This window comes from Tripterygium wilfordii, chromosome 20, assembly GCF_013401445.1.
Source record: "Tripterygium wilfordii isolate XIE 37 chromosome 20, ASM1340144v1, whole genome shotgun sequence".
NCBI classification, from domain to species: Eukaryota; Viridiplantae; Streptophyta; class Magnoliopsida; order Celastrales; family Celastraceae; genus Tripterygium; species Tripterygium wilfordii.
Window position 1 is genome coordinate 8,724,375 of NC_052251.1, and position 24,973 is coordinate 8,749,347.

The window sequence follows — 24,973 nt, forward strand, 5'->3', positions numbered from 1 at the left end:
TTTATAATATGACTCAAACATTGACAGGTCATATGCCACATGATCAGAAGCACCACTATCAATTATCCATTTTGATTTATATTTCTTATTCTGATCAGAAAACATACCCGCCACTACTGCTACTTTCCCTGTATTAGTGATAAAATTTGAGCTCGATTCCGCATTGCTTGCCTTTCCATTCAGCAGTGACATCAGTTGTGTATATTCATCACTTGTAAGCTCTACTTTTCCACTGCTAGTGTTGCTTTCAACCTGATTTGTGGCATGTACCTTGTTATGAGTCCAGCTCCCTTGATAAGTTCTTGGTCTCTTCATGTTATTCCCATCATTTGGGAATCCATGAATCTTGAAACAGTTTTCAATGTTGTGGTTGTCTTTCTTGCAATACCTGTAGAATAGTGTACCCTTTTGCTTTTGTCCAATTCCCTGCCTTTGAGGTCTAACATTCCTGTCTGAATGTTGTTCCCTTCCTTGTGTCTTGTAGTTGTTGTTCGAACCCTGGCTTCTCTGAACATTCATCGCCATCGATTCTTGGTTGCTCAGTATTCCTGAATCCAAAGATATCTTAGTTTCCTCTTCCATCACCAGTCCTAGTGCTCTGTTTACATCAGGCAGAGGATCCATGTGTTGGATCTGTGAGCTTATATTCTTGTAGTTGTCTGGGAGACCCATGAGAAACTGCATCAGTCTCTCTTCTTCTTCTTGCTTAAGTACGTCTTTCAAAAGATCACATTCACAATGTCCACATTTACATTTCGGCCTCCTCTTGTGCCTGTCTTGTTCTTCCCACAACGTTTTGATCTTTGTATAGTAGTCAATAACTGTCAGATTCCCTTGCTTCAAATTGGTTATGTCTCGAAGTATTTGATATATTCTGGTTCCATTCTTCTTGATGTATCTGCTCTTCAAGTTGTTCCACAATTCGAACGCAGTCTTTGATTCTGACAAGCTTACCATGATCTTCTTATTGACACTATTTGATATCCATCTTTTTATCAAAGAGTTGTTGCTTTTCCAGAGGATATATTCTTCACTTGAAGGATTAGGCATCTTTATGACTCCATCTATGAAACCCATCTTGTTCCTCGACTCCAATGCATCAATTAAGTTGCTGCTCCAAAAATCAGTGAATTTCACTGTGATGAGGCTGGTAATGCCAAAATCAGAGGGTAATAAATTGTATGGGTTGAGGAGAGAACTTTGTAAATTCTGGGTTCCAGGCATTCCTAGGATCCCAGCGTTTTGATTTTCTTGATTCATTGCTATTGAGTAGAATTTCTTTCTTTTGTATACTATGAGATCAGGCTCCGATACCATGAGAAAATAATTGAATGTAGGCTTTTGTATCAAGGCAGAAAAGATAGAAAGATAGAGAGAAAGATAGAAAAGGGGTGGAAGAAGGTGAAGAACAAGTTAACTTGCTCAGTAGTAGTATTGCAATGAGTTCGTGTACATATACACAGAAGAATATAGCCGTTGCAATGCAATCAACAATAGGTCACATCAATATATCCGTCACAATTTGAAAAGCACATAAGACAAAGGAGAAGAAAATGGCCCAATGCCAAGCCCAAGAGAAGCCCAACCAGAAGGTGAATTAAGATAGAAGCCCAGCATTGATTCATATTCGTTCTCGCATTGCTTCACACAAAAAGCTCTGTCAGAGTCCAGTTTAATACTCTAACACCCGCCCTCAAGATGAACATGATCAAACTTCATGTTCATCTTGCGGAGTAATCTCTGCAATGTGAGGATGGGAACACCTTTAGTCAGGATGTCGGCTGGCTGATCCTGGGACTTAATATAGCACAATTTAATAAGACCCTGTTGATCTACGTGCACCTTGCGTTCACAAAAACCCCACAAGAATTTCACATCTTTGAGTGATATTTTTTAAATAAATGTGTAGGACTTCAAGATGATTTCAAAACCCTAACTCCAAAGGATGACTTCTTGAGAAATTGCAAAATGAAAAGTTTACAAATGTTGCTGATGATATATCAGTCCTGATAGGCGCTCCCTCTGAGGAGGTGGCATAGGAAGTGGGAGGGGATTGCTGATAGTGTTACATAATCTACCAATCGCCCTATTCAGGGTGTGCCTAGAAGAGTGGGTGCATTTGCTTGGTGCCTTTTCCAAGAGGGCTGCCCTAGGGGGCACCCGACAGAACTTTCGGAGACAATTTGGTGTGCACAATGTTGATAGGAGAACTTATAGGGAACGATCAAAAGTCGAAATCTAATTCACTTAATTAATTCTAACCTACTCAATTGACAATTGAAATCTAAGGTGCTCAGATATAAAGATTAAAGTACATAAATGTGTACCAATAAGGGATACCCAATCGATTCAAAATCTTCTCAATGTAGTAAAATGGTTAATTCTCTTGTGTTTTGATCTCTGCATAAGTTCTAACAAGTTATTTGTTGGCCTGAACTTTGTGAACCAGATTCCACGTGCCAAGAGCCTTATCCAACTATGTGCTTTGTTGGGGTTACACTGACGAGCTTGCCTTAAGGATAATAGTCATGGCTCAAACCAATATTCTGTAGTGCATAGGTACTCTATGGTCATACCCAGGGAGGGTTGCTATACTGATTGCCCCTGTCGCCCTTTTCGTTTTTTAAAAAAATAGATAATGTGTTTATGCAATATGTTTGGGAGCCCCAACAATAAGGAGGACATTTTCGGGGACTAGATCGCTTCCCTGTTACTCGAGAGGGCAATTCCTCGCACATTATTAAGGAAGCCATTGAATGGTGACTAAAACACCATAAAATGAGGACAATCTCTAACATCCTCTCAAACTTGAAGGTTGAACCAAGATTGACCTACAGCCACTATAAAGCCCTAGGAAGCAAATTGTATCTAGGGGTATAAATAGATCAGCCGAGCTAGAAGCTCTTGACTTGGCTCGTTTAGAAAAAGGGCCTAAAATCGAGGCCTTACCCTAGCTCCTTTAGCATGCAAGTTGGGCTATTCTAGATAGAAATATTAAAAGAACTATAGAAATCGAACTGACAATCAAACCAATCAATTGATTGGTTACTTTTAAAAAATTTACTTAAAACCCAACGAAATAATTGTAATAACCACGAACCGACCAATTGATCGTTAAATTCATGTAACGTAAATATAAAGTTGGGTACTGAATAACGTGGTTACTACTAACTATAAGTCGAATGATGCACAAATTAGCATTGAGATACTTCTACTTGATGCAAAGGCAAGTTCGATAGGAAGGAATCAATAGTGAGAGATGGATATTGAAACGAATTGCCAACTCAAAAAGAAACAATATGGAGTCTGAATTTTTGTCCACATATTTAACATTTATGAGAAGAATCAACAATTTCAGGTGGCGCACAAAAGAAACCGACTCTTCCGGGCAACACTTGAAATATATTATTTCCACACAAAACAAAAAAAAAAAAAATCACATGAAAGATCAAATTAAATGGTTCTGATTTCACACAAGAAAATGACAAAATATACAACTTGTGCACATGATCCTAACAAATTGAGTGATATGTACAAATCAAGAATGATAAAATTTTTTCTATGTTAGGAAAGGTCAGAACAACACAGAGATAGATAGTGCAAAGTAGAGATTAGGTTTTTAAGATGGGAGTGGCCTCACCACTATCACTATGTGGTGTGTGCGAGTGAGTGAGTGAGTGATAGTGGTTGTGGGACAGACCTTGAAAAAGCTATACCCTAACTTTACATTCAAGGACAAATGATCTCATGTGATAACTACAAATGATATGTCATAGCCTTATTTTCTAGATTGATTCCGCGATTGTGTTTAATTCTGTTATTTGTCAGTTTTAGGTTGTTCGGTTCTCTCGTGAGTACATCGGGTCCATTTCTATTAGAATTAGAATTTTCAGCTCAACACACATCAACAATCAATATTGTCTGCTTTGGGTTGTCCGGCTTTACCTTCTCAAGAGGTCACCCATCCCAATAGTGTTCTCGCAGAAGCACACTTAACTGCGGAGTTACTACGAGATGTTATTCTCTAGGAAAACGCGTTGTTGATGGTTATAAACTGAAATTATCTATATATATTAACAATTCTTATTAAAGAAAAGTTTAGCAGAATATGATAAGCTTAATTGTTTATTGGCTCAAGATGAATCTGTTTAGTGTGACATAGGTAAGTTAGCTCGAGCGGTAGGGGCTCGAGAGAATGAACCGAGAGTTTGCGCTCGAGCCAAAACGTCCCTGACATGAATGTGCGGCAGATTGGGGTTGAAATAAGTTGAAAGGAAAACTAGGGTAGCAGCAGTTTCTTGTAACAAGAGTGAAAGAGAGGCTAGAGGAGAGAGTGTTGTGCTGAGCAATCTCTTGGTAACCCCACATCTTGTAAACTATTGAGAAGGTCATGAGAGACTAAAACACCACTATTGCTGGACGTAGGATCTCGTATTGATTCTGAACTCGGATAAAATTTGTGTTGTTATTCTTCTTTCTATTCCCTTTTTTTGCTGCAACTTTCCTTTTGTTTTGTTTCTCATTTAAGGTATCTTTCATTTAAACAGGGCAGCACCGCCCTCCTACAAATATAGTGTCAACATTGACAATCCAGGACAAGTGGAGTAGTCATTTTCATAGAATGAATTCTCGACCTTTCTCGTCAACTTAAGTTGTACCACCATTATTTTTCTCTGTCTATATATGACTCCAAACAGCACTCCTGGTTGATTCAGAAAATATTTGATCAAGTTCTATAGACAATAGCTAGAAATGGTGAGGGTTTTTTTAATTTTCATTTCTTCTTGTTTGTCTAATTGTTTTCTGTATATAACATCTCTGCGTTATGGATCTAGGACGACACGCGACGAGTAAACACATGGGATGGCTATGTGGACTGGAGAAACAGACCGGCCTTGAGAAGCCGTCATGGTGGCATGCTTGCTGCGTCCTTCGTGTTAGGTAAGTACCAGTAAGAAAGTTGAATCAAGTGTGATAGTAAAGTGCTTCCATACTTACGCGATTTTCGTTACGAAACCTTTTAGTGGTTGAAGTCTTGGAGAATCTAGCCTTCTTGGCAAATGCAAGCAACCTTGTATTGTACCTGTCGAAGTTCATGCATTTTTCTCCATCAAGCTCTGCAAACATTGTTACCAATTTCATGGGCACAGCCTTCCTACTCGCTCTACTTGGCGGTTTTCTAGCCGACGCTTTCTTCACTACCTATCGAATCTACTTGATAAGCGCCGCGATCGAAGTTATGGTAAGATTCATAAGCTCATTTTGCTGCTACTGTGATTAGATATTGAAGATTTAATAGGGAACATTCGTATTGATCAGCAAACTTGACAGGGTCTGGTGATGCTAACAGTCCAAGCTCATTTGCCTTCACTGAAACCACCCAACTGTGATCCCCAAAACAGTAATAATATCCAATGCAAGGAAGTTGAGGGATGGAAATCAGTGATGTTCTTTGCAGGCCTCTATTTGGTGGCACTTGGTGTTGGAGGAATAAAAGGTTCACTTCCCTCGCATGGGGCTGAGCAGTTCGATGAGAGCACGCGACGAGGAAGGAAGCAGAGATCGTGGTTCTTCAATTACTTCGTGTTCTGCCTCTCTTGTGGAGCTCTCATTGCAGTCACATTTGTGGTATGGATTGAGGACAACAAAGGATGGCAATGGGGTTTCGGGGTATCGACCATAGTGATACTCCTCTCCATCCCAATCTTCCTTCTTGGCTCGCATATTTATCGTACCAAAGTTCCCACCGGAAGCCCAATCACAACCATTTTCAAGGTTCCATTTCAGATCCTCTGCTATTTCCTTTATCTGCTCTTCCTCGCAAAAAAAAACCAAACTTTCATTCGTCTCTGTACCACCACAGGTCTTGGCTGCAGCACTTCATAACAACTGTAGAACAACTAAAGGCAGCAATGTGGTCAGTGGCATAAGTAGTGAAGGCGGAGACTGCGATTCTACGGAGAAATTTCAAACACAAACTCCAACAGAAAGTCTTGTGTTCCTCAACAAAGCAGTGACAATCAAACCAGTTCATCCAGTACTGCAATGCACGGTCCGGCAAGTAGAAGAGGTCAAAATAGTGCTTAAAACTCTCCCCATTTTCATGTCTAGTATAATGCTAAGCTGCTGTCTTGCTCAGCTCTCCACATTTTCTGTCCAACAAGCTGCCACCATGAATACCAAGCTTGGTTCACTAAAAGTCCCACCGGCATCCCTCCCCGTCTTCCCTGTAACCTTTACTATGATCCTAGCACCAATCTATAACCATGTAATCATTCCATTTGCAAGAAAAGCTACCAAAACTGAAATGGGGATAACTCATCTGCAACGAATCGGGACGGGGCTATTCCTGTCTATTGTGGCAATGGCAGTGGCAGCTCTTGTTGAAATTAAGCGAAAGCACGTTGCGACTGAATCTGGACTACTAGATTCCAATGAGCCACTACCAATCACATTCCTTTGGGTGTCATTGCAGTACTTGTTTCTTGGTTCAGCTGACTTATTCACTCTAGCAGGAATGATGGATTTCTTCTTCACAGAGGCACCAATAAGCATGAGGTCCTTGTCTACTGCTCTGTCGTGGACATCGCTCGCGATGGGTTACTACCTAAGCTCTGTTCTTGTTGATGCAGTCAATAATGTTACTCGAAACTACGGACACACGCCATGGCTCTTCGGCACCAATTTGAACCATTATCGTCTTGAAAAGTTTTACTGGTTGATGTGCATATTAAGTGGACTCAATTTCTTGCAGTATCTCTTCTGGGCGAGCCGGTACAAGTATGTATCAGCAGGAACGGATGACGACTAGCAAATTTCTAACGCTATGTCCTCAGAATCCCTACAGATTTTCTTCTATTATGGTCTGCATAGTAATAGTATAGTAATGTACTTTTCACCATTATTTCTACATCAATGCATAATATTTTGAAAATTATAATAAATGTCAAATAAAAGTGATTTTAACCGTTAGATTTTAAAATTCATCTAAAAAATAAAAAATTACTTAAATTACAGGTAATGTAATTTTTCGTCACTAAAAAATATGACCCAGTGCAACTCGTTTACTGAATTTTTAAACGTTATAACTTGGGAATCGAAAGTATAAAATTGTTACAATTTGCACACGTGGGCATATTTTTCACTGTTCGAACAGTAAACTCGTTGATGTGGCATAAAAAATCAAGTTATGAAATCTACCCGAACAGTGAGAAATTTGCATTTGTGTGTATATTGAAACAGTTTTTAACTTTGGGTTCGCAAGTTGGAACTTTTGAAAATTCAGTGATCGAGTTGAACTATGTCATATTTTTCAATGACTAAAACTTATTTACTCCCTTAAATCACCTTTGATGGTTCATTATTTATACTATTTTTTTTGGAAGAATTAAATTGTGTATGAAAATTACAAGTACTCGTAAATTAGCATTGATTGCAAGACTCATAATTAAGAGTCATAAGCCTCTCTCATTTGTGAGTCAGATTCTATTATAAATTGATCTTGAAAAAGAATTTTCTGTACAATAAAACTTCAATAAATCATTGGGGATATAGCTCAGATGGTAGAGTGCTTGCTTAGCAAGCGAGAGGTACGGGGATCGATACCCCCGCATTTCCAATTTTGTTATATTTAACATCTCTTAATTTCAAATTTTCAATTGATTATTTGGAGATATTTTTCTTAATTTAGCGATTTCCAAAAATAGTGACACAAGCAATGACACCATTTTTTTTTTGAAAAGTAATTGAGAATTAAAAAATAAGAAAAAATTTAAAAAAACCATAAACACAAAGACAATCATCGTCGAACACTCCCAAACGAGATTGTATTACATCGTACATCATCGGATGACCGCCGAACGATGTCGTACTCCACCGCCGAATAACAAATATTGAAAAAAAAATAACATACATATAAGATCTACTTAATATCCAACACTTTACACTTCACATTAATTGGATGTGAAATGAGAGTTATATTTTAGGATCTTAAACATTATTTCAAAATAAAATCAGTACAATGATTAAAAGAATTTGTAGCTTATCTCCAAATACTTTGGTAGATTATTGATTTGATGAAACTATATTTAAAACTCTACCTCTCGCATGGTTATTTTGAATATTTTTGTTGTAAATACGAAAGAAATATTGCGAAGAAAAGTATCATTGAATTATTGAGCGAATATGGTAATTATCAATTTTGGTCTCAAAAACTTACACTTATTTCAAATCACTCACTAAGTTTCGAATATTTTAACTCGATCACTCACTGTTGAGTTGATTGGTGGCAAGCATCAATGACAGCTTAGGTGGCCCGTGGCCAAATCGACATACAAAAGTGTTGCAACACTCGAGGAAAATTTCGACCGTTCTGGAGGTGGAAGACATTGAAGAAGCTAGGGTTATGGTCGAGGTGGTTCAACAAAACATTTCGGTGCGTTGTGATAGCCAACGGTGACCGTACATCGACTTTGACTCCAATTGGGTCGAAGTGTCGCATGAGAGAGGAATAATTTTTTCTTCATTTTTTTTATACGCCACGTGTTTTTTATTTTAGTTTTAAAATTTCCATATCAACATTAAAATACTTCTTTTTTATTTTCAATTTAAAAAAAAAAACATATCATGTAGATAGTGTCACGCTGCACTCTGGTTATCACACGTTATTTTCCGTTGATCCAATGACATACCATGACAAGGATTTCAACCTTCTTTTTTTTTTTTTTTAATGAAAAGAATGATATATTATCACAAATCATAAGTATCATAAAAACTCCTCTACTTTCCAAAACGGCTCAACTGTGCCCTTTTACTTTTTGTCGACTCAACCGAGCCCCTCTACTTTGAAGAATAGGCCACGTTAGCCCCTCATGGTAACTGACGTTAGTTTTCGCTGATGGCCGAACAACATAAGAGAGCAAAGCAGATAGCCAAAGGAAAAATAAAATAGAATAACAAAATACAATGGAGATTAAAACCATATAACTAAGTCAGATGGTCTCTACACACCTTCCTTGGCAAGCAAGTCTGCCAAATCATTTCTCTCCCATAATATGTGATGAAATTCAAGGCTCTAGAGTTGCAGTTTGCAGAGGTTGATCACATTAAGGGTATGGGATATCTTCCATGGGGCTTCTCCAGTGAGGGTGATCCATTTATATGCATTTAGGGAGTCTGTTTCTAATACAAGCTCACGTCCCATTACCTCTGGGGATGAAACTGATAATTCTAGGGATTTGATGGCTTGCAACTCAGCCTCATTTGATTCATAGATGCCAATATTGCAGGAGAAAAGACAGATCAAGTTTGCATGCCCATCTCTTAGTACACCCGCGATACCTGCCATACCCGGCTTTCCCAAAGATGAACCATCCACATTCCACTTTAGTTTTGCATTAGATGGAGGAATCCACTCCAATTGATTGGAGTTCCTGGATTTTCTGATATTTGTCCAACTCTTGACACTACATGAAGATTGGAGGAGCTGATGACTTTGATATGGAAAAGATGGCATCAGATTGGTGATCCATAGCTGGAGTCTCACAAAGATGAGAGAAAACATTAGGCCAGTCTACTTGCTTGCCTCTAAAGATAACATCCTTCCTTTCTTTCCAAATAGACCACACAATCACATAGAACAACCTCCAGACCTGTTTTTGCAAAGCTCCTTTTGACACCAGTGCACACCATTGCTCAAACATGCTACATATATTATCAGAATGGCACCACGATAAATCTCACCATGCTGAGATCTTGTACCACAGTGAGGATGGCCCTACACAATGGCAGAAGTGGTGGTCTATGGATTCAGTAGCAGATGCACAGAAGGGGCAGATATTTTCAGATTGTGGTATGATTCCTTTATGGGCTAGCACATCTCTGGTGGAAATTTTTTTGTGTAGTAGTATCCAAGAGAAAATCTCCACCTTTGGGGGAGCCAGGCCTTGCCATAAGCCAGAGAAGTAAGATGGGGGTGCTTGGTCAGGGATCTCCAATCAATTTAGTGTACAAAGACTTTACTGTGAAATCTCCCTTGCCGGTGAGTTTCCATATTAGTCTATCTTTCCTGTGTGGGCTCAGTGAGAAGGTTGATAGGTACTGCAACAGTTCATTTACTAGTGCCTCCTCCCAACTAAAAAGCCTTCTTCTCCAAAATAAATCTCCATTCCCAATGAAATTTGGACCACCTCCCCATATTTTGGATCTCCAAATAAATCTCCATTCCCAAATCCCAATGAAGGTCTCCCCATATTTTGGATTGTATCAGCTTGCTGCAAAGATATACTGTATAGTGAAATTTGGTGACTAATTTGAAATAAGTGTGTGGTGAAACTTATGAGCTGAAGCTAACTTATGAGGGGTTAAGTATTTGTGTGAGTGAGTATTGGAAACCATTGGTGCAGCCCCTAATCATATGCAAACCAAGAAGCTAATGGAAGGTAAATTAGGAACCAAGCAAGTCAAAAACTTGAGTCAATCAAGAAAACCATGGTTAGCCGATTAAGTAGTAGATCACTCTACTTCTTCAAGGATTCCTATTTGAGCCAAGTGTGGGAGAAGGACAGGATCTGAGATAGAAGTTCTTCTGCAAGGTTCACACTATTCCACAGAGTTAAGAACCTAAAGAAATTTATTTTAGTTACATGCAAGAGCATTTAGTAGGAATTAACCAAATGCATGATGGCTTGATGTTAGGATCGGACAAGATAGAGCTAAATCGGAGAATAACCATCCCTGAAAAACACCTAAAAATAACTGAAGCATTTTATCAAACACCTGGCAAGCAAAAACCAGGAAGCAAAGTATCAAGAACTCAAGCATCGAGAATCCTCTGACCTGAGAAGTAGCATGCTCAAGATCCTCAACCGTGTTGGGAAAATCAGATAACACAAAACAATATACAGCATTCTGCTATTCTATGCAGTAAGATTAAAGTCGAATTGAAAAAAAAAAGAAAAGAAAAGAAAAGAAGAAATCATTCCGCTTCCTGCAAATCACCCAACAAAACAGAACCAATCAAGAGTCCAGCAGCACCAATCCCAAACACCCCCGACACCAAAGCCTGCAACGCCACCAGACCCACCGAGTCATCAGGAATCACCACAATCGCGGTCAAAGCCGCCACCACTGCCGGCAGCGCCGCTGATGCCAGAGTTGATGGCGATACGCTTGCGACCTTCTCAAGCAGACTCAGCAGGCCCAGGTCCTCGGCCTTGGAAAACAGGCCGAGTTTCTCCAAAGAAGATAAAGTCAATCCCAAACCCTCTGCCTTTGACAAAAGCCCAGCCTTCTCAACATTGCTCAGCACCTTCCGCTTCTCCAGAATCTTGAACACGTCGACATCGAGTTCTTCGCTGCCTTCGTAGAAGATCCCCGGCCCGTACCAGTCTTTCTTCCACTTCTGGTCGTATTTGTTTACCTGAATTTCTCACATCACCAAACGCACCGTTTCAGCTCTCTTTCTACAACTTTTTGAGCTATTAAGAGACTAATTAATTAATTGATTACCTTCTTTTTGGCTGCCATGGAGACAATTGTGAGGCCATTTCTTGCCGGAACTGAGCGCACGAAGCGACGCTGTGAGTAAAGGAAGTCGGTGCGATCGAGGCTTCGAAGATAAGCAGCTGGGGATGCTGTACTGATAGCGGCCATTGATGCTGGTGTGTCAAAGCTAATGATTTTCTTCTACAGGTTTTTCTCTACGAATGATTTCTTGGTCATGAAAGTTGCCACGTCGGATGTTCAATGTAATCTTATATGGCCTGATGTCTACCAATCAAATTGTTTATGGCTTTATCTGGATCTGATTAATAGAATACCATACAATTCATGGATCTGGATTCGGACCTATAATACATACACGGATTTGGGTTCGGGTTAGTGTGGAACCATTTTTTATCGGGTGCCGCACGGGGTTTACAATCCCGGTCTCTTTCAGTATCTACTAGTTAAATCGGGGGTTAAGTAAACTTTTGATCATCGAAAGATATCTAAAATTTCATTTTGGTCATACAAAGAATTCATATGAATTCTCTTATGAAGTTCTAAAATGAAATCGTAAAATGAGATCATGTTCAAAACTTTTTTAAAAAAATATTTAGAAAAAATATATTTATATTTTGATCGGTTTACGAACCCGACGACATAATTTTTGTTCAAAACAAAAATCAAATTCAACATGAAAAGTACTTGATAATTCTGAATCATTAAATGTAAAACAAAATATATTTTTTTTATACTTTTCTGGTTACATTTGATTTTTATTTGGAATAAAAAATATATTTTGGATTCATAAAACCAATCAAAATACAAATATATTTTTAAAATTTTTTAAAAAATATTTTACACCCTAAAAATGAATCCGAACCTCATTCTAAGATCGGCAAAAAAAGTATTTTTCGTCCCTATATTTTTTTCTCTCATTTTCGTCCCTCAACTATTGAAAAGTATCATTTTCGTCCTTCAAATAAGATAGGGGTCGGGAAATGCTTGCGTGACACTTATGTGACAAGCCGAAGAAATCTGATATGACTAACAATAAGATGTCACGTAGGATTTTTCCATCGTCGGATCCGTTTGAGTGACAAACGGAGTACTTTCCTATAGTTGGGGATGAAAAAATGAGAAAAAAGAAGAAGTTAAGGGACGAAAATAAAATCAATCGAGGAATGAAAAGTTTCATTTTACATTTAAGATCTCATTGCCGATATGATTGGGTATCGGTATTTAAACAGATAAGGACGCGAATGGTAGTTTGCCGTAGGCCCGCAGTGGCCTGTGGCCCAGTGGGGTGTTGACCTGCGTGCTACCCACTCGGCCACTCCTTCGAAGGCGACTTGGGTGACTCCCGTGCCATTATTATCAGCTTCATCATCCGACTTTCGTTTTCTACACTCTAATTATTTTTTGTGATATTTTGTTTTGTTGAAAGGATCCGAAACCAATCAATTCAGAGAAAACAGGTGAATTTCTCTGCTATTTCGTTTCAATAAAATTAAAATATTTTATCTTTTGAACTATTCAATCGCGTTTTTTTCCACAATGAATTTCGTTTTCATTCCCATTGATAAGAACGAAGTAAACCGCACACACAGCAAGACAATGACCTTTGAAGGTCTAGGTTTACTTGTCTTTCTGTTTCTGCGAACCCCCTTTTCTTGTTTTCCAATTCTCTGATGTTTATCCTGACAGCTTCGCACATGATTTAGTAATAGACGGTATATTCCTATGGGGATTATATAAATTATTTACGAATAGCAAGTTATTTCTTTATTATTGATGTTGGTTTCATCGGTTAGGCCCCTTACAGACTTTGTATTATTAGTCAATGTCCGCACATGATACATCTCACATCCGGGTATTTTCATGCCTATGAACTCTAAATTGATCCGCAAGTTTCTGATTGGTTGTGACGAGTAGACTTTGTAGTCTATATAAATCTGTTATTGGATTTTTCTTACTACTCCTTGTCTCTGCTCATACGATCTGCTGTTTCTTTATTATCCTGTAAGTCTCTCTGCCTATCTGATTCAATATTCTCATCTGTGGTAGAATAGAAATTCAAAATCAAGCAGTTGTTTTTTGGTATGGTATATGTGATGGTGTGATCTGTTCAACTCGAATTGGGTACCACCCAATTCGAGAATTGTGATAGCAAGATGTGTAAACAGTCTCAGATAAGTTAAAGTCCCTATTTTTCTTCGATGTTGATGAGTAAATTCTTATGGTTTTTGGATTTGTTGATAAAAAGTCTCTCTATTTGGGATCAGAATTTACCAGTCTTCTGATGTCTGTAAAAATCTGTAAAACTACCTTCTGATAGGAAGGAAGAACTTAGTTTTTCCTCTTTTAACTATTATACGCTCTCTGTCTTTCTCCCTCTATGTATATATGTACGTATGATACAGGTACATGTACATGCTTGTCTCTGTCATTCTTGCAAGTCCTGTTAATGGGAATCCATTGATTTTATGAGCATAACTCCTGCTATATTGATCTTATCATTTCCTTCTGAATGCTTAATTGTTTTTGGGATGTTTCTGACTGTGTAAAACAGTAAACTAGATGGGAAATCTGTTTGGTTGCATTCAAGTTGACCAGTCAACTGTTGCTATCACGGAGCGATTTGGTAAGTATAATGAAGTTCTTGAGCCTGGATGTCATTGCCTCCCTTGGTGTTTTGGAAGCCAGCTTGCAGGCCATCTGTCGCTAAGGTTGCAGCAATTGGATGTGCGATGTGAGACCAAGACAAAGGTATGTCAGTGTTCCTATTTGTGATAGTTTAAGTTCTGTGCTTCGATTGTGGCCTGGATTGCACTTCTATATTACCTTGTTCTTCTTTTACTATTTGATTAAGGTATGTTCTGCATGTAGTTTATAGAGCATTTGTTAAAAATGAAATTCTGGTATTTCCTTCTTTTCAAAGTTGGAGGCTGGCATCATTTTGGTAGCATCCTTGTCTCTTAAACCCATTTTTGCATTATGATAGTGAAAAAACATCAAGTATCGTTATGTTGGAGATTATCATTCTTGACTTACTTCAAAGTTTCACAGTCTATGAAGTTTTTTTAAAAAAAGAATATTCCATGTTTTGCATTTTATGCCCGGTTTAAATGATTCACTCAGATGATGGACCATGTGTTGGATAATTGGTTATTACTTGACTAATATATGTGAAAAAGGCGGGTTTGGCTATTCTGATTTTTTTTTCCCTTGGTACTGCTAAAACTTTAATCTTTTTGCTCATTTGTGTTCACTGTTCAGGATAACGTATTTGTCAATGTGGTTGCATCAATTCAATACCGTGCCCTCGCACACAAGGCCAATGATGCATTCTACAAACTGAGTAATACGAGGACCCAAATTCAGGCCTATGTGTTTGATGGTCAGACCGCATTTTCCCTCAAACTTCTAATACATGTTTTGTGCCCAAGTAGCCCCCCATGCACACACATACAAATCGATATGCACTTATACTACATCTTCCTCAATTTAATTCTTGTTGGTCATTCGGTATCTGCATTATGAGAATCTTTGAATCTGAAATTTTGTCTGTTCCATTTCTTTGCAGTAATCAGAGCAAGTGTTCCAAAACTTAATCTGGATGATGTATTTGAACAAAAAAATGAAATTGCTAAAGCCGTGGAAGAGGAACTCGAGAAGGTAATCCAATTACCATTTTGTGACATAATGTAATATTGTGAAAACATATTAAATGCAGTTGGGTTTAGGGTTTTTCTTTGTGAAGTGAAATGATATTGGAAATCTGTCATATATATTCTTAATGCATTCCTGCTAGTCTCTCTTGTAGGCTATGTCTGCATATGGGTTTGAGATTGTTCAAACTCTCATTGTTGATATAGAACCAGATGAGCAAGTGAAACGGGCGATGAATGAAATCAATGCTGGTAAGGTCTCAGTTTTGTGACTGCACTTTGTTGCTTATGAGTGGCAGTATTTGGCCTATTGTTTATGATTGGCAGTATTTGGCTATCAGTTGCTTATTTTATTCCAGAAATAAGTTTTTTGATGACTATTGTTTCACCATGTGTTTACGGACGAACATGTGGCCAAGCCTAGTGGTAGAGTTGCATGGGTGCAACCTAGAGGCTACATGTTCAATTTCTGGAAACAACATTTTCCTCTCTACATATTATGTGAGGTAAGGTCTATGTATATACTGCATGTCCTCGACCCCACCCACTATGGGAGCTTTGTGCACGAAAGTTGTTTACCTTTTGGCGAACATGTGATCCCGGTGGTAAAGTTGCAGGGGTGCAACCAAGGGATCACATGTTCAATTCATGAAAATTCCTCTCCAAATATTATGTGAGGGTAAGATTTGCGTATATCCTGCCTGTCCCCGACCCTGTCCATTGCGGGAGTCTTGTGCATGGGAGTTGTTTGCCTTTTTATCATTTCACCATGTGTTTATAAGGTAGAAATCCACCACGTGGGCATTTTAGTGCCTTTTGTATGTATGTTTGTTTGGCTCTTCAATCTGGTCCATCTTGTATTATTGGAAAATAAAAATATGACACGTTTTAACATGGCATAACGAGGGCTTTGCCTTTCACACGTGGACGAAAAATATAATTCTTTTGATATGTTTAGAAGGATAATTGTAATGCAACAATAAGCATGATATTCATGTCAATACTCAATATATCAAAAGAATTACATCTTTTTTGTTCAGTTGGAAACTTGGAATACTCGTGTTCTTTGATTGTGAAAAGTGGAATTATTTTTAGTATTTTGCACATTATTCTAATAAAATTGTTGTCATTTTAGCTGCAAGAATGAGGGTGGCAACCAATGAAAAGGCAGAAGCTGAGAAAATTTTGCAAATCAAACGAGCTGAGGGTGAGGCTGAGGCTAAGTATCTCTCAGGGCTTGGCATTGCTCGTCAGCGACAAGCAATTGTGGATGGTTTAAGAGATAGTGTGCTAGGCTTCTCAGTCAATGTGCCAGGGACCACTGCAAAGGATGTCATGGACATGGTGCTGGTCACACAGTATTTTGACACAATGAAGGAAATCGGTGCCACCTCTAAGTCCTCAGCTGTCTTCATTCCCCATGGACCTGGTGCTGTTCGTGACGTTGCTAGTCAGATTCGTGATGGACTCCTTCAGGGCTCTGCCTCTGCACACCAATGATTGTTAATATTTTCCTAGTTTTTCAAGGTTGTGTTGATACAGGTTATGTGTGCATACTATGTTTGTCTGTCGAGGTTCCTTATCGGAAAGTCTTGTTAAATGTTGATGTCCATTTAAAATAATTTCTGTACAAATTACCCTGGATGCTATGTTAAAACTTGAAAGTACAGGAGCGTCACAGTACCTCCGGATGGTGATATTTATCTATTGTGAGCTTTCAAAATTATGTTGCATATATGTGTTGGATGAAGCCTTTTTTTCCGTATTAGTTGGTATATTTGCTTGAATCATATCCTTGTATGCCTTGATTTTTCAAAGTACTTTTACATTTTAAAAGTGATGTAGAACTATACCCCTCCCTTTGTTTTGTTTTGTTAATCAATTTATACTGGGAAATTATTTGGCCGCTCTTAAATGTCTGCAGGGGCATAATCTGTTATGATCTGAACATAAAGCTGCATTGCCTCTTCATTTTTTTCACAGATTGAAACCTACAGAAAATCCGAGCTTGGAGAGCTTGTTTATGGCCATGAAATCAACCTCTCCAGCAATGGCTATAAAGAACCTCTGCCACAATTCTTGGCGAACAAGAGTGCCAATCTTCCAGCTGCTATCGACTCGAGCTTTGACCAATGTGAAAGGCCACAGTGCATGCTGTGTGCCCAGTGCAACCCCCGTAGTGTTGGTTGAGAAGCTATGCCAGAATTCTGCTGCAACTGCTGTTTTGCTCAAGGGGTTAAATGAATGGTAACAAGAAGCTTTGAGAGTGTCGAACTTGTCGTCTCTGCATCATTGCGAAGTGAAGAGCATTCAGAGAAACAGCAGATGAACGGTCTGGAGGTAATCTTTGACAACAATTTCTGAAAGAACTAGACTCACAGTGTCAATGAAGCAGTAAGAAAAGCAGTGTTAAGGCTCAAGCCAGTATCAAGATTGTTGAATGTCCTCGTCGATATATCAAAGGAGATATTAGTCCCAATTGAGAAAAGATCACTGCCCAACGCGCCGGAGAAATCTGCAATAGCATCACAACCTCCGGTGGGATTTGGCTTCAATCCAACTCCTGCAGCGATCCCAGCATACTCATGCAAATACCGCAGTTCTGCCTGCTAAAACGATCATCATATTAAAAAATGAAGCCGACGCAAGTGCAAGCGAACAGAAGATGAACAAGATTGGGGGAAGTTGACAGATGACATGCTTACCTTACCAGAATCAGGGATGATGACCCTGAAAAGTGTCCCGAGTCCTGGCAGAACCTCGCCCACTGCAGAATTTATACATCGATTGCTCTTATTTTCACATGATGTTGATATTAAAATGTTATTGAAGAAGAAACTTCATCATCAATGGCGGAAGATGATTTTACCATGACAAGATAGCTTGCAGTTGTATTTGAAGCACTGGTACTGGAAATGCAGAGGTGATAGTTGAGCATAATCCTTGTACAGAACATCTAACAAGAACGCACACAAATGTCGATGATAAGAACGCAATGTGAATCGAATCCAGAAGGAGAATGAGAAACGAGAAATTACCTCTGGCCTTCTTGCCTATGTCAAAGTAAATACCAGGAGAGCTGTTCATTGTTGTCGTCAATGGAGTCGAGCCCGGTTTACGGATTAATTTCGATTAAGGAGGCAATCAAATTTATGTGCAGAATCTGGTAGAACAAGCCAATTAAAAAGGAAGTTTCCTTGAGGTACTATGGAGAAACGAAATTTCCAAGAACCTCTTCCAGGTATGATTAGTTGGTTGATTAAAGCTAAAACTTTTGTGTCCAAATAAACTTTTTCACAAATTGAAATTTGAGAGAATGTCAAGTCAAATCTTTTGGCAGAAAAGGACGTATTCATAAACAATAATATAAATTATAGATCAATCTGATATTAATTAATAGTAATTGAAACCCAAGATACATTCTCTCAAGGTACTTTTCAACGACGGAGACGAGCAAATTTGAGCTTTTAGCAGAATCAGTGTTTTATATCAAGGATCCTAGCATTTGGTATCTCAGTTATTTCAGCTGTTGAGTTGTACGTACATAATTTCATGTGCATCATGTGGGACATGTGCAGCACACTAATTCACTTGAATCATGTGCGTCCAACTTAACAATTAAGATACCGACCAAGGACGGATTCGGGGGACTACATACAACCTACCAAATGTTTTGTAAGTACACACACATACACATATAAACATACACATATATATACACACACACACACATATATATATATATATACACACTTATATAACTATACATAAATAAATAAAAATACACTTATATATAGGTTCATACCTAAATATACACATAGTCACCTAAATAAAAAACAGACTTTGTATACAGAAGCATACCTAAATATCTAAGACCCTAATTGTTTAAAGCCCTAAGTGGCTAAGGGCTAACAGTACCGCCTAAGGCCCTAATTGCTTAAGTTGTTGTCTAAGTCTTCACTGTCTTCTTGTGCAAACGCAACCTCTACTTGCCTAATTGACGAACCGCTTCGTCTCCTACTCTCCTTCGCTGATGCAAGTGTGTAACCGTGTTGCTTCGTAAGTTCGTCTCAAGACTCTCAACTCTCGGTAAGTGTAAATGTATAATCAACTAATCTCAGTAATATGTGCTGTCAATTAAATAGGACACCAACCCGGGCAAGGGACTGAGTCATTGGTTCAAATAGTGGGTCATCGATCGAATCGTAGGTTCAATTAAAATTAAAAATAATTATTAATATTAAAAATAATGCTAAAAATAGATATCAAAATAATATCATATGATCATCCATAAAAAAAATTATGATATTAGAAAATCAAGTTCACATCATATTTCTAATACAAAAATTAGTCAAATTACAAAATATTATGTTTTATAACATTTCAAAGTTTTTAAATTTTGGGTTTTTTAGTCATTTAATTCATATGACAAAACCGATACTGTACATATAAAACCGATCGAGTTTCTAATATTTCAAAAACCGTCCAATTTTACCCGTTATTTCCAGTTCGTCAGTTCTATGGTTCAAGCGGCTGACACGGTCTGATTATTATATCCCTGTCAATTTGAATACAATTCACTTCTCTTTGCCCCATTTAATCATATCAAACACATAAATTAATTTTCAAAAACTGATTAATTTCCTTTATTTTTCTTTGCGAAAATCACTCTTCAATCACAAACAATTATTAAGCTGAGAGATTCAGGTTCTGCATATATATATCACATCCAAATCATCATATAGCTATAGGAGTTGGTGTAATGGTAGTGGCTCTCCCCATACCAACTAGGTCAAGGGTACGAGCCACGGAGGCATTGTTGAGGCGAACAAAAACGTCAACAATAGTTATTTGAGTGATGGGAATATTATTGTTTTCAACTTCCTTAAGCATATTCAAAATCTCTTGTTTCTTCTGAACCAGAGCTTGCATTTTGCTCTCAAGCTTTTCAAGCTTAGACCTGAGTTTTGCAGGGTCCTTCTTGTCTTCAGGATCTTTGTCTTTCTTCTCCTCCTTATTATCCTTCTCTTTAAAGAAATAAGGAGAATATGTAAAATTTGTATGTTATTTTCATTGATAGTATTGGTACATTATATAGTAAGAGAGTTTCCTATAATTACAGTACATGAATGGAAACTAAATCACATGAATCAATGTAATTATAATCAAGAATATACGGTTGACTTGTGAAATCAGAGATGATTACAGGATCCCTAATTTCTTTCTCTATCATGCCCCCGCAAGCGCAGATATTCGGGAAGGATACCAAGCTTGGACCGATGTAGTAGAAAGAGTTTTCGGGTGAGGGGCTTCTTCAAGGAGTCCGCAAGTTGGTTAGAAGCGTGAACATGAGAAATTCTGAGAACTTTACGAGAAACTTGATCCCAGACGAAATGGAAGTCAATGGCAATATGTTTCATCCGAGAGTGAAACACCGGATTAGAACAAAGATATGTAGCACCAAGATTATCACAATATATTGTAGGAGTGGAAACGGACGACACACCAAGTTCGCTAAGAGATTTGTTACCCAATTGACTTCAGCAGTGGCAGATGCTATGGCTCGGTATTCAGCTTCTGTGGAAGAGCGAGCAATAGTGGACTACTTTTTAGAGCTCCAGCTGATGGGATTAGCTCCAAGAAAAACCACATAGGCGGATGTGGAGTTATAAGTGTCGGCATTCCCACCCCAATCAGCATCTGCAAAGGCATGAAGAGCTGAGGGGGAGGATGCCGATAGGAATAATCCATAGTGAGAAGTGCCATTAAGATACCGAAGAACCCTCTTAACAGCAGTCTAGTGTATAGTGGAAGGACGATGCATAAACTGAGCAAGTTTGTTGACAGCAAAATTCACATCAGGCCGTGGAAGAGAGAGATATTGAAGAGACCCGAGGACTTGCCGATATTCTATGGGATCATGAGGAGGGGAGCCATAGTCCAATTTGAGAGAGTCTGTGGATGACATCGGAGTACTGACTGCCTTAGCTTCATGCATAGTTGTCTTGCGGAGAAGATCAAGTATGTATTTTCTTTGAGATAGAAGCAAACCGGCTGAGGTCCTATGAGTTTCAACTCCCAAAAAATAATGAAGTGGTCCGAGATCTTTAAGAGAGAATCGTGATGAGAGCTGATCCGTGAATTGCTTGATGGCTGCAGAAATGTTGCCAGTAAGAATAATATCATCTACGTAGACCAGCAAATACATGGTGCGAGTGGTGGTACGATAGATGAATAATGATGCATCACTTTTGGTGATAACAAATCCACATGCAATAATATAATTTTTGAGCTCTGTGTACCAAGCACGAGGAGCCTGCCTAAGACCATAGATAGCCTTTTTTAGTTGACAGATGTGTTGCGAGCAACTATCGTCAATAAATCCAGTAGGCTGCTACATGAAAACAATGTCAGATAAAGTGCCCTGCAAGAATGCATTGTTAACATCCAACTGAGTCAAACCCCAACCACGAGAAACAGCTATGCTTAGAACAGTTCTAATGGTAGTAGGTTTAACAAGTGGACTGAATGTCTCAGTGAAGTCAATGCCAAGTCTTTGGTGAAAGCCTTTGGCGACAAGACGAGCTTTGTAACGTGCAATGGAGCCATCCGGATTCCTCTTGATTCGGTACACCCATTTACACCCAACAATATTCTGTGTGAGAGATGAGGGAACAAGGGTCCAAGTTTGGTTTTTTTGCGGAGCATCAATTTCGGCTTGCATGGCTGCACGCCATGGAGGTAGTTTGTTGGCTTGGGTAAAGGAGGTGGGTTCACGGTCAGTATGAGAAGATGGTTTGGAGATGGCAGTGGCAAGAGAAAAAGGTTGCTTGGTTTTGTAGATATTATTTTGGGAACGGGTAACAATACGGGTAGGCTTGGGTGGTGGTGAGGTTGTAGATTAGGAAGAGAGGTCAGGAGAGTTAGAAGGACATACCTGTGATGAGTCTGATTCCGTGGTATCCATGGCAGGAGAAGTTGGAGATGGTGGGGACGGTGAGGAGAGAGGGAGTTGGGAAGGCAACGGAGAAGGCATAATTAAGGAGGTGGTTGTATGTGAAGGTGCTGGAGATGTGTGTGAAGTGTCAGGCTCGATGTTTATAGGAGTAGTGGATGGTGGTGGAATGGTGGAGGAAGAGGACAATTTGTGTGGTATGTGAACATGAGTGGGTTGACCACCGGTAAAGAGTGTTGTCAAGGATGGTTTCGTGGATTTGATGTCAGACATGCGTGAGATGGTGGAATAGGGAAATTGGTCTTCGACAAAGACTACGTGACGAGAGAGGAAGATTTTGCTAGTTGTGGAATCAAGGCAGATAAAGGAATGATGAGATATGGAGAAGCCAAGGTAGATACATGGACGAGATCGAGGTTCAAGTTTGTGACGAGAGTATGGTCTGAGCCAAGGATAACATAGACAGCCAAAAGTACGAAGTGACGTGTACGTAGGAGCATGGCCAAAGAGTTTGTGATATGGGGTATCATTGTGAAGGACGGGCGTGGGCATACGATTTATGAGGTAAGTGGCTGTTTGGAATGCGTAATTCCAGAATCGAGGTGGAAGTGAGGCTTGATGAAGAAGGGTGATGCCGGTTTCAACTATGTGACGATGTTTTCTTTCAGCAGAGCCAACATGTTCAGGGGTGTAGGGAGGGGACGTAAGATGTTGGATTCCTAGTTTAGCAAGAAGTGAAGATAAAGCTAGAAATTCACCACCACCGTCGATGTAAATGGTTTCTATTGAAGTTTGAAAGAAATTGGATATTAGGGTGTGAAATTTTTCAAAGATGGGACATATGTCAGATTTGTTTTCAGTGGATAAAACCAAGTGTATTTAGTGAAGTAGTCTACAAAGATGACATAGTATCGATGATGATAGGTGGAAGTGATGGGAGCAGGGCCCCAGACATCAAAGTAAACAAATTGGAATGGTTGGTCACAAATAATAGAAGATTGACGAAAAACTAACTTGTGACTTTTATTGCAAAGGCATGAATTACATACATTATTGAGAGAAGGAGAATCAGAAACATTGATATTGTTGCTAGCTAAAATTTGTTTTTGAATGGGTGGAGATGGATGACCGAGTCGTTGATGCCATATTTTTGATGTGAGAGCAACAGAGGTGGTAGGTGACTGACCGGTAGTTGTTGTGGAAGAAGAGAAGGTCGGCCACTCATAGAGATTATTTTTACTCCGGCCTCGGACCAAGGAAGCCCCCGTATTCAAATCCTTAACAAGAAAATGGTTAGAAAAAAATTCGATAGATACATTATTATGCTTGCAAAACTGGGAAACGGATATAAGATTTTTTTTCATAGAAGGTGCACGAAGAATATTGTTAAGTGTAAATGAATGATGAAAATAATTAATGTGAGAGGAACCAATATGCGAGATTGGAAGGCCATTACCGTTACCAACAATAACATCCTCATTCCCATCATAATCCGAGTGCACTGAGAGGTTCTGAAGGTCGGACGTGATGTGGTGTGTAGTTCCAGAATCAAGAATCCAATTATTGTTGTTTTGGATACTGGAATCTGCATCCATGAAATTAGCTTGTGGTCGAGAAGAGGAAGTCCACGGTTGAGGCTTGGAGCGACAAGTCTTTGCATTAAGTCCCGGCTTGTCACAGAGTTGGCAGACTATGCGAGAGTGTCCCTGAGATGGATTTGAATGCCAATTGGGTTGATTAAATTGGGAACCAGAATAGGAGCCCATACCTGAGGGGAGATGTGACCGGCCAAGTGAAGAGTTCGGTCGAGTTGTAGGTGATGAGTTGTCGTAACTGTTATAGTTGGGAGATAGGCCTGAAAAGTTACGATTAGGTGCATATGAACCACCTCGATTGCCTCTACCACCGCGACCTCGAAAATTGTTTCGCCGTTGAGTGAATTGAGCGGTGATTGGCATGTCATCATCTTTGGATACTCCATGACTATGGTGAAGTTCTTCATCGAGAAGTTTATCATATAGATCCTCAAAGGAAATCGGTGTATCACGGACACGGATAGCAGCAGTTAATTCCTTGAAGTCATCTCCTAGGCCATTGAGTGTATGGGCGAGAATTTCGACATCACTGAGATTGTGGCCGATGAGAGCAAGGTCATCAATAAGACTCTTAATTTTGGTCATATAGGCGGCAACAGTTTTGCCTTCTTTTTTTGTATTCATGAGAGTGGACAGAAGGGTTAGCATACAAGTGTTGGACCGGTTTGCAAAGGTGGTTTCAAGTTTGGTCCCGACAGCAGCTGAGGTTTGACAGTTGTTGATTGTAGGACCGACAGTACTGTGAATCGTGGCTTGGATAGCCAGCAGTACTAAGCGATCTTGACGAAGCCAAGGAAGGTGTTCGGGAGTTGTTTTGTCAGGACAAGGGTAGGATCCATCAACATAACCGAGTAAATCATATCCAAAAAGGAGGTTGCTCATCTGAGACTTCCAAGAGGCATAGTTGCCTCCATGTTTGGTTAGTTTGGAAGGAATTTGGGAGAGGGCATTCAAGGAGAGGAGGTTATTGCCAGGAGAGGAGATTTGGCTAGGAGCTTGAGAGGCATATGTTGGTATGATACTGGTGTCACTAGTAAGGTGGTCATCTTGGGTGAGTGATGCTTCACCATTTTTTGAAGTAGTAGGTGGGATTGACATGATGAGTGGTTCAGCTGAATAATGGAGAGGAGGAGAAAGATGTTTGGTCGTGGAGAATGAGGTGCTAGGGTTAGTAAGGGGATCGAGTCTGTTCGTTGACGGAAGGCTCCGATACCATAAAGAAATAAGATGTAAAATTTGTATGTTATTTTCATTGATAGTATTGGTAC

At 39.2% G+C, this 24,973-nt stretch overlaps 4 protein-coding genes across 6 annotated transcripts; 2 read left to right on the top strand and 2 right to left on the bottom strand.

Annotated features, from left to right (window-relative positions):
- The first annotated feature begins 4,715 nt into the window (after window positions 1-4,715).
- On the top strand, window positions 4,716-6,950 carry LOC119986767 (protein NRT1/ PTR FAMILY 4.6-like). The gene is made up of 5 exons (XM_038831447.1): window positions 4,716-4,755; window positions 4,836-4,941; window positions 5,025-5,242; window positions 5,332-5,775; window positions 5,864-6,950. Exons 1-5 carry the CDS (start codon window positions 4,753-4,755, stop codon window positions 6,809-6,811), a joined length of 1,719 nt encoding a protein of 572 aa, XP_038687375.1. The 5' UTR covers window positions 4,716-4,752; the 3' UTR covers window positions 6,812-6,950.
- Window positions 6,951-10,736: 3,786 nt separating this feature from the next.
- LOC119987239 lies at window positions 10,737-11,737 on the bottom strand. The gene is made up of 2 exons (XM_038832095.1): window positions 11,509-11,737; window positions 10,737-11,419 (listed from the first exon to the last, which is right to left on the bottom strand). Exons 1-2 carry the CDS (start codon window positions 11,650-11,652, stop codon window positions 10,976-10,978), a joined length of 588 nt encoding a protein of 195 aa, XP_038688023.1. The 5' UTR covers window positions 11,653-11,737; the 3' UTR covers window positions 10,737-10,975.
- A 1,068-nt stretch (window positions 11,738-12,805) lies between these two features.
- Window positions 12,806-16,890, top strand: LOC119987218 (hypersensitive-induced response protein 1-like). 3 transcript variants are annotated; one of them, XM_038832068.1, is made up of 6 exons: window positions 12,806-12,962; window positions 14,057-14,253; window positions 14,764-14,884; window positions 15,071-15,162; window positions 15,311-15,407; window positions 16,291-16,890. In XM_038832068.1, the coding sequence occupies exons 2-6, from the start codon at window positions 14,065-14,067 to the stop codon at window positions 16,653-16,655; spliced, it is 864 nt and encodes a 287-aa protein (XP_038687996.1). In that variant the 5' UTR covers window positions 12,806-12,962; window positions 14,057-14,064; the 3' UTR covers window positions 16,656-16,890. The 3 variants fall into 3 exon arrangements, with proteins under 3 accessions (XP_038687996.1, XP_038687997.1, XP_038687995.1); XM_038832069.1 differs by lacking the exon at window positions 12,806-12,962 and adding an exon at window positions 13,081-13,217; XM_038832067.1 differs by lacking the exon at window positions 12,806-12,962 and adding an exon at window positions 13,364-13,506.
- LOC119987219 (mitochondrial outer membrane protein porin of 36 kDa-like) lies at window positions 16,708-18,500 on the bottom strand. Its single transcript, XM_038832070.1, has 5 exons — window positions 18,194-18,500; window positions 18,025-18,111; window positions 17,861-17,922; window positions 17,535-17,761; window positions 16,708-17,439 (listed from the first exon to the last, which is right to left on the bottom strand). The coding sequence occupies exons 1-5, from the start codon at window positions 18,240-18,242 to the stop codon at window positions 17,133-17,135; spliced, it is 732 nt and encodes a 243-aa protein (XP_038687998.1). The 5' UTR covers window positions 18,243-18,500; the 3' UTR covers window positions 16,708-17,132.
- Window positions 18,501-24,973: the final 6,473 nt, after the last annotated feature.

Coding starts and splice junctions, on each gene's coding strand:
- LOC119986767 (XM_038831447.1), top strand. Junction 4,942..5,024: donor TGCTGCGTCCTTCGTGTTAG/GTAAGTACCAGT, acceptor GAAACCTTTTAG/TGGTTGAAGTCTTGGAGAAT. Junction 5,776..5,863: donor CAATCACAACCATTTTCAAG/GTTCCATTTCAG, acceptor GTACCACCACAG/GTCTTGGCTGCAGCACTTCA.
- LOC119987239 (XM_038832095.1), bottom strand. CDS start 11,652: ATGGCCGCTATCAGTACAGCATCCCCAGCTGCTTATCTTCGAAGCCTC. Junction 11,420..11,508: donor CCATGGCAGCCAAAAAGAAG/GTAATCAATTAA, acceptor TGAGAAATTCAG/GTAAACAAATACGACCAGAA.
- LOC119987218 (XM_038832068.1), top strand. CDS start 14,065: ATGGGAAATCTGTTTGGTTGCATTCAAGTTGACCAGTCAACTGTTGCT. Junction 14,254..14,763: donor GATGTGAGACCAAGACAAAG/GTATGTCAGTGT, acceptor TTCACTGTTCAG/GATAACGTATTTGTCAATGT. Junction 15,408..16,290: donor GATGAATGAAATCAATGCTG/GTAAGGTCTCAG, acceptor TTGTCATTTTAG/CTGCAAGAATGAGGGTGGCA.
- LOC119987219 (XM_038832070.1), bottom strand. CDS start 18,242: ATGAACAGCTCTCCTGGTATTTACTTTGACATAGGCAAGAAGGCCAGA. Junction 18,112..18,193: donor CATAGGCAAGAAGGCCAGAG/GTAATTTCTCGT, acceptor CGTTCTTGTTAG/ATGTTCTGTACAAGGATTAT. Junction 17,762..17,860: donor TCATCCCTGATTCTGGTAAG/GTAAGCATGTCA, acceptor TCGTTTTAGCAG/GCAGAACTGCGGTATTTGCA.